The sequence below is a fragment of the Oncorhynchus mykiss genome, chromosome 17, assembly GCF_057628025.1.
Source record: "Oncorhynchus mykiss isolate SJ-2025 chromosome 17, ASM5762802v1, whole genome shotgun sequence".
Classification (NCBI taxonomy): Eukaryota; Metazoa; Chordata; class Actinopteri; order Salmoniformes; family Salmonidae; genus Oncorhynchus; species Oncorhynchus mykiss.
The window spans coordinates 43,324,032-43,339,801 of NC_143038.1; the positions used below are offsets into that span (position 1 = coordinate 43,324,032).

At 42.9% G+C, this 15,770-nt stretch overlaps 1 protein-coding gene across 4 annotated transcripts in view; it reads right to left on the reverse strand.

Moving 5' to 3' along the window:
* The window catches only part of LOC110493229 (sodium channel protein type 8 subunit alpha), a 113,662-nt gene that overhangs the window by 56,226 nt on the left and 41,666 nt on the right, over window positions 1–15,770 (reverse strand). For all 4 annotated transcript variants that reach the window (XM_090205664.1, XM_036950341.2, XM_090205663.1 and 1 more), the window contains 5 exons: window positions 12,775–12,838; window positions 12,442–12,583; window positions 9,377–9,583; window positions 8,326–8,643; window positions 2,975–3,307 (listed from right to left, as the gene is read on the reverse strand). In XM_090205664.1, coding sequence (XP_090061790.1) covers window positions 2,975–3,307; window positions 8,326–8,643; window positions 9,377–9,583; window positions 12,442–12,583; window positions 12,775–12,838 — 1,064 coding nt within the window. The remainder of the gene's footprint in view (window positions 1–2,974; window positions 3,308–8,325; window positions 8,644–9,376; window positions 9,584–12,441; window positions 12,584–12,774; window positions 12,839–15,770) is intronic.

The window sequence follows — 15,770 nt, forward strand, 5'->3', positions numbered from 1 at the left end:
ACAACATCTCCACCCCGCTGATCCTCAACACTGGGGCCCCACAAGGGTGCGTTCTGAGCCCTCTCCTGTACTCCCTGTTCACCCACGACTGTGTGGCCATGCACACCTCCAACATAATCATCAAGTTTGCGGACGACACCACAGTGGTAGGCTTGATTACCAACAACAGCGAGACGGCCTACAGGGAGGAGGCGAGGGCCCTCGGAGTGTGGTGTCAGGAAAATAACCTCACACTCAACGTCAACAAAACAAAGAAGATGATTGTGGACTTCAGGAAACAGCAGAGGGAGCACCCCCTATCCACATCGACGGGACAGTAGTGGAGAGGGTAGTAAGTTTTAAGTTCCTCGGCGTACACATCACGGACAAACTGAATTGGTCCACCCACACAGACAGTGTCGTGAAAAAGGCGCAGCAGCGCCTCTTCAACCTCAGGAGGCTGAAGAAATTTGGCTTGTCACCAAAAGCACTCAGAGCATCCTGTCGGGCTGTATCACCGCCATCACCGCCTGGTACGGCAACTGCTCCGCCCACAACCGTAAGGCTCTCCAGAGGGTAGTGAGGTCTGCACAACGCTTCACTGGGTCAAACTACCTGCCCTCCAGGACACCTACACCAACCGATGCCACAGGAAGGCCATAAAGATCATCAAGGACAACAACCACCCGAGCCACTGCCTGTTCACCCCGCTATCATCCAGAAGGCGAGGTTCAGTACAAGTGCATCAAAGCAGGGACCGAGAGACTGAAAAACAGCTTCTATCTCAAGGCCATCAGACTGTTAAACAGCCACCACTAACATTGAGTGGCTGCTGCCAACATACTGACTCAACTCCAGCCACTTTAATAATGGAAATTGATGTAAAAAATGTATCACTAGACACTTTAAACAATGCCACTTAATATAATGTTAACATACCCTACATTACCCATCTCATATGTATATGTATATACTGTACTCTATATCATCTACTGCATCTTTATGTAATACATGTATCACTAGCCACTTTGTTTACATGCCCTACATTACTCATCTCATATGTATATACTGTACTCGATACCATCTCCTGCATCTTGCCTATGCCGTTCTGTACCATCACTCATTCATATATCTTTATGTACATAATCTTTATCCCTTTACACGTGTGTGTATAAGGTAGTAGTTGTGGAATTGTTAGGTTAGATTACTCGTTGGTTATTACTGCATTGTCGGAGCTAGAAGCACAAGCATTTCGCTACACTCGCATTAACATCTGCTAACCATGTGTATGTGACAAATCAAATTTGATTTGATTCATGAATGGTTCACACCTGATGCCCTCAATTGCCCTTTGTGCCCACTCCCATACCCTATAATTCTGGCAGACCAGAGAAGCCACATCAGATGAATGGCAACCCGGATTAGAAGCAACTGCTGCTCATTGGTTGTTCCCTACAAATTCTGTTTGGAATTATTTTCAAAATTCTAGGACAGACAGGTGTAGACGTTCTGCTCCTTGTAGTCGACTGTGTGCCGCTTGAACGTCCCCATCTAGAAGGCTGCAAGGCCGAAATGTCTGTGTATGCTATGAAAACGCTAAAATATTTTTTTGAGTGCGGACCATCACACCTTCTGTGTGTCTGAATCTGTGGGTTTTATGCACCAGCCAAGCTTCTGGGAGAAGCCCATAGGGACAAATGACAGAATATCTATTGATCCTAATCTTTTAACAATCTCTATAGTACCTGCAGTGGCATAGCAGGAAAGTCAGGTCGCTGGCAACTGAGAGCTTGTGAGTTCAAAGCCCAAGTCAGGTTTACTCCAAAGTAATCCGAATACCAAAGCATACTGTCCCTTACAGCAATAATACCTTAATCCAGCTCTACAAATACATTAACTTTTTGTATAGTTACCTTATTTTCACTGCAACCAGTAGACGGGAAATATTTAACAGTGTAATGAAGAACCTTCTAGTTCTATCAGAGTAATGAAGAACCATACACATTTTTATAAACAGGGACAAAATAAAGAACCCTTTTTTGGTACTAACTAGCACCTTTGTTTTAGTGTAACTAGGATGAGGAAGAATGCTGTTATTGGAAAAAGGTTATGTTTTATTGCACCTCCAGTAGCTTGGGGCGGTGGACAAAAGAGAGGTGGATAAATTGTGCTGAAAGACAGACAGAATAAACTGGTCTTGAATTTGCAAATCCTTGGGAAGAGGCCAGATTAAGAGGGAGAGTTTCAAGCAATGCTTGTTGTGGATGGGGCACGACATCCTAGGGAGAGCTATCTGTTTGTCGGATAGGTTCTTAGAGAGACTTCTATTCAGGATGATTTTAAACGGACTTATATGCTAATAGACAGGTTACTATGGTATAATGGAGGCCAGGAATCTGTTGTTTTTCATTGGTGGAAGCCACTCAGAGCAGCTGAAGCGAGGGGGGCAGGGAGAAATAAAGACTAAACATTGGAGTGTTGTAATAAGGCTGTGAGTGCTGAGCAATTCATGAGAAGGAAGGACAGAGAAGGGAAAGAGAGAGTGAGACAGAGAGAGAGAGGAGGGGAGAGGAAGAGACAGAGAGAGAGAGAGAGACAGAGAGAGAGAGAGAGACAGAGAGAGAGAGGAGGGGAGAGGAAGAGACAGAGAGAGAGAGAGAGACAGAGAGAGAGACAGAGAGAGAGAGAGAGAGAGAGAGAGAGAGAGAAAGAGAGAGAGAGAGAGAGAGGGAGGAAGAGAGAGAGAGAGAGACAGAGAGAGACAGAGAGAGACAGAGAGAGAGAGGAGGGGAGAGGAAGAAGGAGAGAGAGAGACAGAGAGAGAGAGAGAGAGAGAGGGGGGGGGGGGGAAACCGGACCGAAATGAAAGGCGAGGAGAAGGAAAAAGAGGAGAAAGAAGCTGGAGAGACCAGGGCAGGAGCAACCTCCATCATGCCTATAAAGTGTTTATGGACTTCCTTACACTGTCGTCAGTGGCTGCCTTATCTATTTTCACCTCAGGCAGAAGGCTCCCGCCGGGCTGGTGAGCGATGAGTGACACTACGCCATTGCAGTCCACCGTGCTGTTCCTCTTCCCTCCAATGTGGGGCGCTAGTGGGTTGATGAGGCGCGACGAGCCCTGGCTGTAGCCGCTGTAGCTGCTGCGGCGGTAGGGGATGAACAGGGAGCCCCGGCGGTCCTCACTCTCCTCCACCGTGCTGTGCTCATCGTCGGCAAACTCGTTCTCCGAGCCCACGTCCTTGGGTGGGCGGCCCTTGTTGAAGCTGAAGATGCTGCTGCGGCTGTTGTGGCGCGACATGAAGGGCGAGCCCGGGATGGAGAGGAGAGACTGGAGGAGGGAGAGGGAGAAGGGGGATGGAGAGAGAGAGAGAAGAGAAACAGAGGGAAATATAGATAGATAGGTGGGGGCGAACAAGAATGGGTGAGACAGTGAGAAGTAAAGGGAGAGAGAGGTGAGGGGATGAGAAAAAAGAAGAGACAGATAGCGAAACAAAGCACAAAAGAGAGAGAGAGGGGGGGTTGGTGTGAGAGTGTAAGAAAGAGAGAGGGAGCGAGAGAAAGAATGAAAAAAAGAAAGTAAAATGAAGATTAAATGTTGCTCCTGACTGGCGCAGTGGTCTAAAGCACTGCATCTCAGTGCTGGAAGCTTCACTGCAGACCCTGGTTCAATTCCAGTCTGTATCACAACCATCCATGATTGGGATTACCTTAGGGCGGTGCACAATTGGGCCAGCGTTGTCCGGGTTAGGGTTTGGCTGGGGTAGGTTGTCATTGTAAATAAGAATTTGTTCTTAACTGCCTAGTTAAATAATGAAAAATAACGAGGCTATATACAGGGGGTACAATTTCATAAATGCCGACAGATCATTTGTTTGTTCGACATGGCGGGATCTTTTTGTGTCTGTAAAATGTATTATGCGCGCAATTACGATGGAAACCCCTTTATGCACAAATATTGATATAACAACCATCATCTCGAAGTAAACTTGGATTTACGCGATGACATGGTGTGTAGTCCTCCCAGTACGACTCGGGAAACCTTGCAGTTTATTAGGCTACAGATGAAAATAAGTTATGATGTGCATGTACAAATTACCTCGACTGTACCCCGCACGCCGACTCGGTACCGGTACCCCCTGTACAGAGCCTCATTATTGTTATTTTATTGTGTTATTTTTATCATTTTTTACTTTACTCTGCCAAGAACAGAGTAGGCACATTTGTTATTTAACATTTGTTTTTGTTACAAAACTGTCGGTAGAGTTGAAAATGCGATGGAAACATATTGAACCTTCGATTTTTATTCGGGTACATGAAAACTTAAGCGACATTTTGTGTGGTGGAAACACACCACTGGTGGGAAGAAGTGTATCTGTCTTTATGCAGATTTTAGAATATTCGCAAATCTGTCGCCAATTGGATGGAAACCTAGCTACAGAGACAGAAAAGAGATAATGGTTAATTCAAACATGGAAAGACACAGCAACTAAAGACTAGAAGATGGTCACTTTAGAAATCAGGCACACAAATATTATGCAAAGGTCCATTTTGCTTAGTAAACAGTTCTGACTGGGCTTCTCAGAGTAATGAAAAAACACAGCTAGATTATTGCTATCAGCAGGGCCGTGAATGATCAATGAAAAGGCCTTATAAATAATGTAGAGGGGTCCTGTGAAAGCAAGCCTCTCTCTGGCCTTCCCTTCCCTCACACCAAACAGACCAAGACTAGTGTAATGTACAGTCACTGCTGCTACACTAAAACTGCTCTCCTTTGCACTAGTGTTGAACAGAAGATGTGTCGGCACAATGCGACGTCACTGACTATCACCAGGAAGGAGAGAAAGAAGAAAGGAGAAAATAAAAAATGGCAGCGAGGGAGAGGTGTGAGGCCTTAGTAATTCTGTCACTCAGTAGCAACCTCTGTTACATTAACATGAAACCTTGCATTGGTATGACATCATTGTAGTCGGGTGGCTAAGCTGAGAAATTTGACTTAATCATTCACTTTGTGATAAAAGCATCAAATTTGATACAGACGTATGTACAGTGCATTCGGAAAGTATTCAGACCCCTTGACTTTTTCCACATTTTGTTATGTCACAGCCTTATTCTAAAATGGATTACACATTTTTTTCTCATCAATCTACACACATAGTATTGTATCTACTGTATTTGTAGTGCCAGGTTTGTAGCAGAGTGCCAGGCTTGTTTCTCCCATTCTTCTCTGCAGATCGTCTCAAGCTCTGTCAGGTTGGATGGGGAGCGTTGCTGCACAGCTATTTTCAGGTCACTCCAGAGATGTTCGATCGGGTTCAAATCCGGGCTCTGGCTGGGCCACTCAAGGACATTCAGAGACTTGTCCCGAAGCCACTTCTGTGTTGTCTTGGCTGTGTACTGTGGAGTGGCTTCCGTCTGGCCACTCTACCATAAAGGCCTGATTGGTGGAGTGCTGCAGAGATGGTTGTCCTTCTGGAAGGTTCTCCCATCTTCACAGAGTAACTAAGGAGCTCTGTCAGAGTGGCCACCCTGACCAAGGCCCTTCTCCCCCAATTGCACAGTTTGACCGGGCGGCCAGCTCTAGGAAGAGTCTCGGTGGTTCCAAACATCTTCCATTTAAGAATCACGGAGGCCACTGTGCTCTTGGGGATCTTCAATAATGCAGAATTTGTTGTACTCTTCCCCAGATCTGTGCCTCTACACAATCCTGTCTCGGAACTCTACGGACAATTCCTTTGACCTCATGGCTTGGTTTTTGCTCTGACCTGCACTGTCAACTGTGGGACCTTATATAGACAGGTGTGTACCTTTCCAAATCATGTCCAATCAATTTAATTTACCACAGGTGGAATCCAGTCAAGTTGTAGAAACATCTCAAGGATAATCAATAGGATGCACCTGTTTCCATCCAGCTCAATTTCGAGTCTCATAGCAAATAGTCTGAATACTTATGTAAATAAGGTATTTCCATTTGTTGTTTTATACATTTGAAAAAAATCTTTAAAAAAAGTTTTTGCTTTATCATTATGGGGTATTGTGTGTAGATTGATGAGGAAAACAATTCATTTAATACATTTTAGAATAAGGCTGTAATGTAACAAAATGTGGAAAAAGTCACAGGGTCTGAATACTTTCCGAATGCGCTGTACCTTGAAAAGATTTAGATATGGCGCGACCACAGATTTGGCCCCTGGGGCGATTGGCAGCCATTTGTGAAAATGGCCACCAACATTAAAGCTATTTTACAATTCAAAAGGAATGCTTTGTGGTAAAGGCACCAAATTTGTCACAGAGCTAGATTTATGGACCCATGGCTGCCGACTGTAACACTATTTTGATGGTCAGAAGAACTATTTCCAGATATACAAAGCACATTTGACACAAAGGCACTGTAGATTAAGGGTAGATTTAGAAATGGAGCCACCACAGACATCTTACAAAATGGCCATTGTCTGTATTACAATGTTACAGTTCTGAAGTCCTTTTTTTAAATAAACGTATCAGATTTGGCAGAGTTAGATTTATATATCACAAAAAATATTTAGATATGGAGCCATCACAGATTTGGCCCCAGGGGGCTGTGGCAGCCATCTTTGAAAATGACTGCCTAGCAGTACCAATATTTTACAACTTAGAACTATTTTACGAGAAAGGCTCCAAGTTTGGCCCAGAGATAGATTTATGGACCCTACAACGACTAAGATATGGAGCCAACACAGACCTTTCACCCCAAATAGGCTGTATGTTATACTGCATTATAGTTTTTGTAACACATTTTTGTAACACACAGCTGTTGGTTGATACACACCATTGGTTGCTATGAATACAGGGTGTCAAGTCAGGTCCAAAGCTATGAGATCCCTTTGCTTAGTACCAAATAGTAAGTTAGCGGCTTAGTTCCAGGGCTTTTGATGTTCTTTTTAAAATATTTGGTCTGTTTCTATGATTGCATCCACTGACCTAATAAAAATGATCTTTAATTATGATTTTGGAGGTCCCTTAGCGGAAGTAAGTACACCTTTACCTGATGCTTCCTCAAATCAACAGTGACCACCAAAATGTGGTGAAAATAAAAGATTCTCTGTGTCATGTACAGTTCTTGTCTCACTGAAGCACAGCTTGAGAGAATTGTCCACAGCAATTGTGAACTACTCAAATATTTTTCACAGGTACAGCTCTAGTTAGTCTGTATTTCATCCTGATATGGGCATTGGGAAGTAGCTTCAGTAACCATTTGTTTAAATGCTCATGGAACCCAACCCATTAGACCAAAATAATATTCAGTCTTGGGCCGAGGCTGGTTTTATGTCGCAGGTAGAGAGCTACCTCATCAATAGAGCATTCTAACTCACCTCCACTAGAAGCAGTCCCAGAAATGTTTACGTTTTCCTACAAATGTGGCCTACATGGCTGCAGTACTCATTGTATTATACTGTGTGTAACTGTTCAACTTTTTGGTTTTCAGGAGAACCAGGCTAACTATAAACCGTGACTTTAAAAGTCAAAGAAGTATATGCCACGACTTTTTGTAGATTAAAGGTTTGTAAAATAGTGGTAGTCTGCGGCTATATAGTAAGATGGCTGCCACGGCCCCCAGGGGCCAAATCTGTGGTTGCTCCATATCAAAATAGTTTTAGGGTACCTAAATCTACCTTTGTGCAACATTTGGTGTGTTTATAAAAAAAAATTAAGAAAAAATTCAGAACGATAACGTTGTATTACTGACAATGGCCATTTTGTGAGATGTCTGTCACAGCCCCCGGGGGCCAAATCTCTGGTGTTTCCATATCTAAATACTTTCAGGCTCCATAAATCTACCTCTGTGCCATATGTGGAATGTTTCTCTCAAAAAAGTCATTCTGAGTTGCTTACCAAGAGGATAGTGAATGTTCCTGAGTGGTGTAGTTACAGTTTTGACTTAAATCTGCTTGAAAATCTATGGCAAGACTTGAAAATGGCTGTCTATCAACAACTAACTTTACAGAGTTTGAAGAAATGTTAAAATAACAAGACTCACAGCTGTAATAGCTGTCAAAATAGCTTATAATATTGACTCAAGGGGTGAATATTTATCTTATTAAGATATAAAAGTGTTTTATTTTACATAAATAAAAATATGTAGAAATGTTTTTCCACTTTCACATTATTGTGTTTTTGTGTAGATCGTTGACACAAAAAGGACAATTAAATAAATTTTAATCCCAATTTGGAACACAGTAAAATGTGAAGAAATCCAAGGGTAGTGAAAACTTATGATAGGCACTGTATGTCTCATTACTCATGAAAGTCTCTGAAAATGACTTAAATTAAGAAAATAGTTTATCTTTATTGTCTGATGCTAGTTTTTACCTGGTTCATGATGGACGACTTGCGTCCCAGCCGGTTGCCTGGGAAACGGAAGATGCTCCTCCTGCTGCCATCGTCTGACTCGGACTTAACGTGCTTCTCGTGGTCGACCTTCTCGCCTTTCTCCCCCTTCTCTTTCTTCTCCTCCTCTTTCTGACGAGACTTCTTCTTGCGATTGCGTCGATCCTTGGCGCTCTTGGAGCTGAGCTTGGACGCATCAGAGGAGCTACGGGATAGGTGACCTCCACCCTCCGTTGCATCGCCCCCCTCCACCCCGTCGGCCTCCGACACCATGCCCGCCGAGGTCGCCATGGCAGCAGCCTGAGGGGTGGGGAAGTGAGGGACAGGTAAGAGAGAGGAAAAGTGAAGGGAATGAAGGGAGACAGACAGACAGACAGACAGACAGACAGACAGACAGACAGACAGACAGACAGACAGACAGACAGACAGACAGACAGACAGACAGGCAGACAGACAGACAGACAGACTAACTAGGGCTGATTTGTTTACTGTGGTTCAAATAACTTTTTCTGATTTGAATATTTGCTAAATAAATGTTTTAGCATGGAGCATGGAGCATGAGCTACTCACTAGGCTATAGCCTATGTCTACTGCAGGACAAGACAAAGCCGTGAGAAAACTAGTTTTGATAAGTCATGGTTATTAAAGTCCTAAAAACAGGTTGGCTCACCAATACATTATCAAATGGAGAACACGCTTTTTGGAAGAGATATACCTGATTTTGGTGCAAGTACAGCTGACTAGCGCTAGCTGGCGTTATAGTAACCTTAGCTACAATTTTGTGGATTAAACTAAATTACGAATCTGATAAGAATCCCAGAAGACAGACAGACACTGACAGACAGACAGACAACACCCACACCCAGTCTGGGACTAACCTGGGCATCCTGAAGGATGGCAAGACAGAACAGGTAGGAGAGGGGAGAAGTGAAGGGAGTGTTGTGTACAGACAGATAGACCCAGCAATCAGACAGATAGAGAGACAGACAGACAGATGGCTCCTCACCCAGTCTAACACCAGGGAGGGACAAACCTGTGCATCCTCTTGCTGGTTCTTGATCTGCTCCAGCATGGCTTTGAACTCTGCCTCTTTCTGCTCGGCCTCCTCTATCGTCGCCTGGTTCTGCTCCTCATAGGCCATGGCCACCACAGCCAGAATCAGATTAACCAGGTAGAAGGATCCAACGAAGATCACCAACACAAAGAAAATCATGTAGGTTTTCCCTGCCGCTCGCAGTGTCTGGGAGGGAGGGAGAGGGGGGAGGAAGGAAAGGGGGAAAGAAAGAGGGAAAACAAAGAGAAGCAACATATACTGTAACAATGGTCATAATGAATAAACATTACCCATTAATTGTTTGAAGTGGCAGTATTTTTCTTCCAGAGCTGAGGTACTTCCCTGTGTTTCTCTGTCAATGCATGGTGTCTGTACTATCTTTGGCACTGTTAGCTCTGTTGCTGCTTTGACATCCACACCAATAGGTTTCTCTGGGAATGGCTCATACATGCATAATACACCATCTGTAATCTTCTCCTGGCGGAGTAAGCCACGCAATCTTTACATTCAACACCTAAAATGTATAGTACATGTGAGTCGCACGCTCGTTCCCTTCATAGTGAACGCGTACTAACTATTTCGTAACATACTGTACATATTGAAGTTCATAACATATCATGCGAATCGGAGGAAGTAACATCATAAAGAATGGATGATAGACATTCACAAATTAATATATATCATACAAAACGTAACACATCATACTAAATGGAGGGACACAAATCTAAAGTTAGAAAATAATTGTCAACCCGATTTGAAACATCTTGGTCACAACTTTTTATTTCCTAAATGGAGTAGGCTGATGTATTCAATTATGTATTTATGGCTGAATTTTGGAGTACATTTGTACAAAAGATTATGAGAGTCCACCCATAACCTGGCCCCTGCGCCAAAATACAACTTTGTTTGCACTCGTGAAATGTAGGCTATACATCCATTTACGAGGGGCAACCTTTCTGTAATTCCAACCAACCATAATTCCATGTCTTTTCCTTTGGCCTGTTAGCACACAAGTTGTCCCAATTGATAACGCACCCCCTCGAAGCATGCAACAGTGTGTGACCGTGGCCCACAATTTATGGAGTTCCTGCCTGTGTGTATTCCTGCATCTACAGGCAGCCCCTCGAGTAACCCATTGGTTCCTGCATGAACGTCCCCCCCTTGAGCACGCCATCTTCCTGCTTGTGTGACACTTCTGATATTTTGGATTTCCCCTGATTGTCTATGTGATTCAAATGTAGGTCAAAAGGGAAATAAAAGTATTTTGAGTTTTTCGGGGCGAAAGACAGCTAGCTAGCTACTGGTGTTGCCCCCGCCTGATGTGTAAGAGAGTGCTAGCTAGTACCCAGTGTCCTTCGCTCCTGTCTTCTGAACACCTGCCTTCGACGCCATTAACAGAACTGCGGGAAAGCAGTTCCCGATAGGCGGGGGCTTAGGACACTGTCTACCAGTTAGCTAGCTACAGTTGTTGCCCCCGCCTCTTCTTCTTCTGTGGGGTATATCGGCGGTTGGCATCCCCCTCCTGTACTGGAGTGCCCCTGCCTCCCGCCTGTGGCCCGGGGTCCTAGCTTAAAAATGTACCAATTGAAGTATAAAGAGGGTTATACATAAAGATGTAGGATCTTAATTTGAGCCAGTTTGCTAGAGTAGGAAAATAATGCAGGAGTCTTGACAGGTGCTTCCAGGTGTGCTTTTGTCTGCTCACTGTTTTAATGCTCCCAAACTTAATATTTTAATAAAGCTTTGGTGATTAAGAAGGCGGTCTCAGAAGTCAAACCCTTTATCGATAGTCTTTACTACTCTGAGAATGCTTTGGGCAGGACAAAAAAAAACAGCCTTCATTGAGAGGAGTGGAGGCTATGCCTGGTTTTTAATAAAAGGAAATGGGAAAAAACATTTGTCTATTATGTCCCTAAATACAAGGTTTATATATGCACTTAAGCTGTCACAATCCATTGCTAAGACCAGCATTTAATATATCCCCACCAGTTCTGCCTGAACTTGGCACTTTGGCGCACGTTTTTAAGGACACACCTCAGATATTGCCACCCCTCCCACCTCAGCAAAAGCGTGCTCATATAAGACAGGTAAATTACCAATCTTGGTGCAAGGGTTGGTAAATAGCACAGCGCCGGCTTAACATGTTGAAATTGCCAACGAGCGTGCATTTAACAATTGCTCTTACTTAATGCCAGCCCGAAAATAGAGCCCTCCTTATTTTAACACACACTTACATTAGGCAATACTCAACAACATGTTAAGTTCTCTCAAGCTCTTCCAGTCAAACTTAAAACAGAATCTTTCTCATCTGCAGCTGGGACATAGATTATGACCAAAGACCAGAAATCAGGTTAAACTCTGAGATACTGTAGAATCCATGCAGCCTCTCATCAACAGACAGACCAGTCCTTGACAAGAAGCAGTCAGTGACTCACAGTTTGATGGCAAAGAAACCAAGAGAGAGAAAATGCCGAGAGGCTATTTGCTGATCCACTGTCAAGCATGATGATTTAGTTTCTTTGCATGTTGTAGACAGGGCAGAAATGCCAGCCTTAATGAACCAATTAGCCAGTAGCCCTTTTCTGCAGTCAAATGACCTAGTGGGTGGAATATTATTATTTTTGTTTTACTAACTAAAATCTGGTGTTTATATTAAACCGTTTATTTTACTATTGGGATGCAAACTCATAATTGAATACATTTCAACTCTATCTCTAACATGGTACAGATTTGTTTAAGCCCATAACCATGTGTGTGTGAGGTGTATACATTTGTTTCAAAGTGTATTTGTTTAAGACTACCAAGTAACACTCTGTGTGACCATGATTTAGCCCACTGCAGTAAAAGGTTAAACAACAGTGCTGCAGAACTGACAGTCAATTCTCAGTTCAAAACAACAACATAGAGCCGTCTCAATCTATGGCTTTGGTTTCAATGCTCTCCGGCTGCTCATATAAGCCGCCCACATTGAATTACACTGCTTCCGCCATTACAAGCAGGAATTATTACAGTATTTTCCCTGTCTATGACGAGCTTCGCCTTACCAGCATGTAGAGGTTCTCCCAGAAGTCTTGGGTCATGAGGCGGAAGAGAGTGAGGAAGGCCCAGCCGAAGCTGTCAAAGCTGGTGTACCCGTAGTTTGGGTTTCTCCCGGCCTTCATACACGTGTAGCCCTCAGGGCACCGCCTGGGAGGAAGGGAGGGAGAAGGGGAGTCATGATTTTCATGGAGTCATTAAGTAAATCTCCCATTGACATCGACGCATGATTTGCGTGAAAGTCTTAGTTATGTTTGGATTATTTTCTGTTGTTCCCTTTTATGGTGGCTATTCCAATCTACTGGAAGTTTTATTTTGTAGTAATAGATCATGAGACTCACCCTGAGTCCGAGCTGTTTCCACACAGTAGAGCATCCAGCTGCCCAGGAATGAAATAGAAATTCCCTGAAAAAGTTAAGGACATCTTTATCTTCATCTGACTCATACATTTCAGGCTCTTATGGTTATGTGGAATGTGGGACTGTGTTTATTTACGATGTGCAGTGGACTCACCATCATTCATTTATACTGTATTCTGCATGTTCTTTTATCTAACCCAGACATGTACAGTGGGGCAAAAAAGTATTTAGTCAGCCACCAATTGTGCAAGTTCTCCCACTTCAAAATATGAGAGAGGCCTGTAATTTTCATCATAGGGACACTTCAACTATGACAGACAAAATGAGAAAAAAAATCCAGAAAATCACATTGTAGGATTTTTTATGAATTTATTTGCAAATTATGGTGGAAAATAAGTACTTGGTCACCTACAAACAAGCAAGATTTCTGGCTCTCACAAACCTGTAACTTCTTCTTTAAGAGGCTCCTCCTCCACTCGTTACCTGTATTAATGGCACCTGTTTGAACTTGTTATCAGTATAAAAGACACCTGTCCACAACCTCAAACAGTCACACTCCAAACTCCACTATGGCCAAGACCAAAGAGCTGTCAAAGGACACCAGAAACAAAATTGTAGACCTGCACCAGGCTGGGAAGACTGAATCTGCAATAGGTAAGCAGCTTGGTTTGAAGAAATCAACTGTGGGAGCAATTATTAGGAAATGGAAGACATACAAGACCACTGATAATCTCCCTCAATCTGGGGCTCCACGCAAGATCTCAAAATGATCACAAGAACGGTGAGCAAAAATCCCAGAACCACACGGGGGGACCTAGTGAATGACCTGCAGAGAGCTGGGACCAAAGTAACAAAGCCTACCATCAGAAACACACTACGCCGCCAGGGACTCAAATCCTGCAGTGCCAGACGTGTCCCCCTGCTTAAGCCAGTACATGTCCAGGCCCGTCTGAAGTTTGCTAGAGAGCATTTGGATGATCCAGAAGAAGATTGGGAGAATGTCATATGGTCAGATTAAACCAAAATATAACTTTTTGGTAAAAACTCAACTCGTCGTGTTTGGAGGACAAAGAACACCATATCTACTGGGAAGCATGGGGGTGGAAACATCATGCTTTGGGGCTGTTTTTCTGCAAAGGGACCAGGACGACTGATCCGTGTAAAGGAAAGAATGAATGGGGCCATGTATCGTGAGATTTTGAGTGAAAACCTCCTTCCATCAGCAAGGACATTGAAGATGAAACGTGGCTGGGTCTTTCAGCATGACAATGATCCCAAACACACCGCCCGGGCAACGAAGGAGTGGCTTCGTAAGAAGTATTTCAAGGTCCTGGAGTGGCCTAGCCAGTCTCCAGATCTCAACCCCATAGAAAATCTTTGGAGGGAGTTGAAAGTCCGTGTTGCCCAGCAACAGCCCCAAAACATCACTGCTCTAGAGGAGATCTGCATGGAGGAATGGGCCAAAATACCAGCAACATTGTGTGAAAACCTTGTGAAGACTTACAGAAAACATTTGACCTCTGTCATTGCCAACAAAGGGTATTTAACAAAGTATTGAGATAAACTTTTGTTATTGACCAAATACTTATTTTCCACCATAATTTGCAAATAAATTCATTAAAAATCCTACAATGTGATTTTCTGGATTTTTTTCTTCTCATTTTGTCTGTCATGGTTGAAGTGTACCTATGATGAAAATTACAGGCCTCTCTCATCTTTTTAAGTGGGAGAACTTGCACAATTGGTGGCTGACTAAATACTTTTTTGCCCCACTGTACAAACAAATGTCTTTCTGTCTAGTCGTAGACATATAGGGCCTTCAGAAAGTATTCATATCCCTTGTCTTATTCAACATTTTGTTGTTACAGCCTGAATTCAAAATTCATTAAATAATGTTTTTCTGTCACCAATCTACACAAAATACCCCATAATCACAAAGTGAAAACATGTTTTAAGAAATGTTAGCAAATTTATTGAAAATAAAATACAGAAATATCTCATTTACATAAGTATATTTATTTTACTTTAGTTTATTTTGTAAATATTTTCTTAAAACTGCATTATTGGTTAAAGTCTTGTAAGGAAGCATTTCACAGTAAGGTGTATTCATCCTGTTGTATTCAGCGCATGTGACAAATAACATTTTATTAGACTTGATTTAGATTTTCAAACTGATTTATTCCAAAACTGTAACTAGGCCACTCAGGAACATTCAATGTTGTCTTTCAAGCAACTCCAGTGTATATTTGGACTTGTTTTGGGTTATTCTTCTGCCGAAGTGTCTGCTAGAAAGCAGACTGAACCAGGTCTTCCTCTAGGATTTTGCCTGTGCTTAGCTCAATTTCATTTATTTTTATCCTTAAAAAAACTCCCTAGTCCTGGCCAATGACAAGCATACCCATAACATGATGCAGCCCCTAACATATGTGTTGTGTTAGATTTGCCCCTAACATAACACTTTGTATTCAAGACAAAGACAAATATTTCTTTGCCACATTTTTAGCAGTTTTACTTTAGTTCCTTATTGCGAACAGGATGCATGTTTTGGAATATTTTTGTTCTGTACAGTCTTCCTTCTTTTCACTCTTTCATTTAGGTTAGTATTGTGGAGTAACTACAATATTGTTGAGCCATCCTCAGTTTTCTCCTATCACAGCCATTAACCATTTTAAAGACACCATTGACCTCATTGTGAAATTCCTGAGTGGTTTTCATCCTCTCTGGCAACTGAGTTAGGAAGGACGCCTGTATTTTTGTAGTGACTGTGTGTATTGATACACCATGCTCAAAGGGATATTCAATGTCTGCTTTTTTACCCATTAACCACTAGATGCCCTTCTTTGTGAGGCATTGGAAAACCTCCCTGGTCTTTGTGGTTGAATCTGTGTTTGAAATTCACTGCTCGACTGAGGGACCTTACAGATAATTGTATGTGTGGGGTACAGAGATGAGGTATTGTCACGACTTCCGCCGAAGTC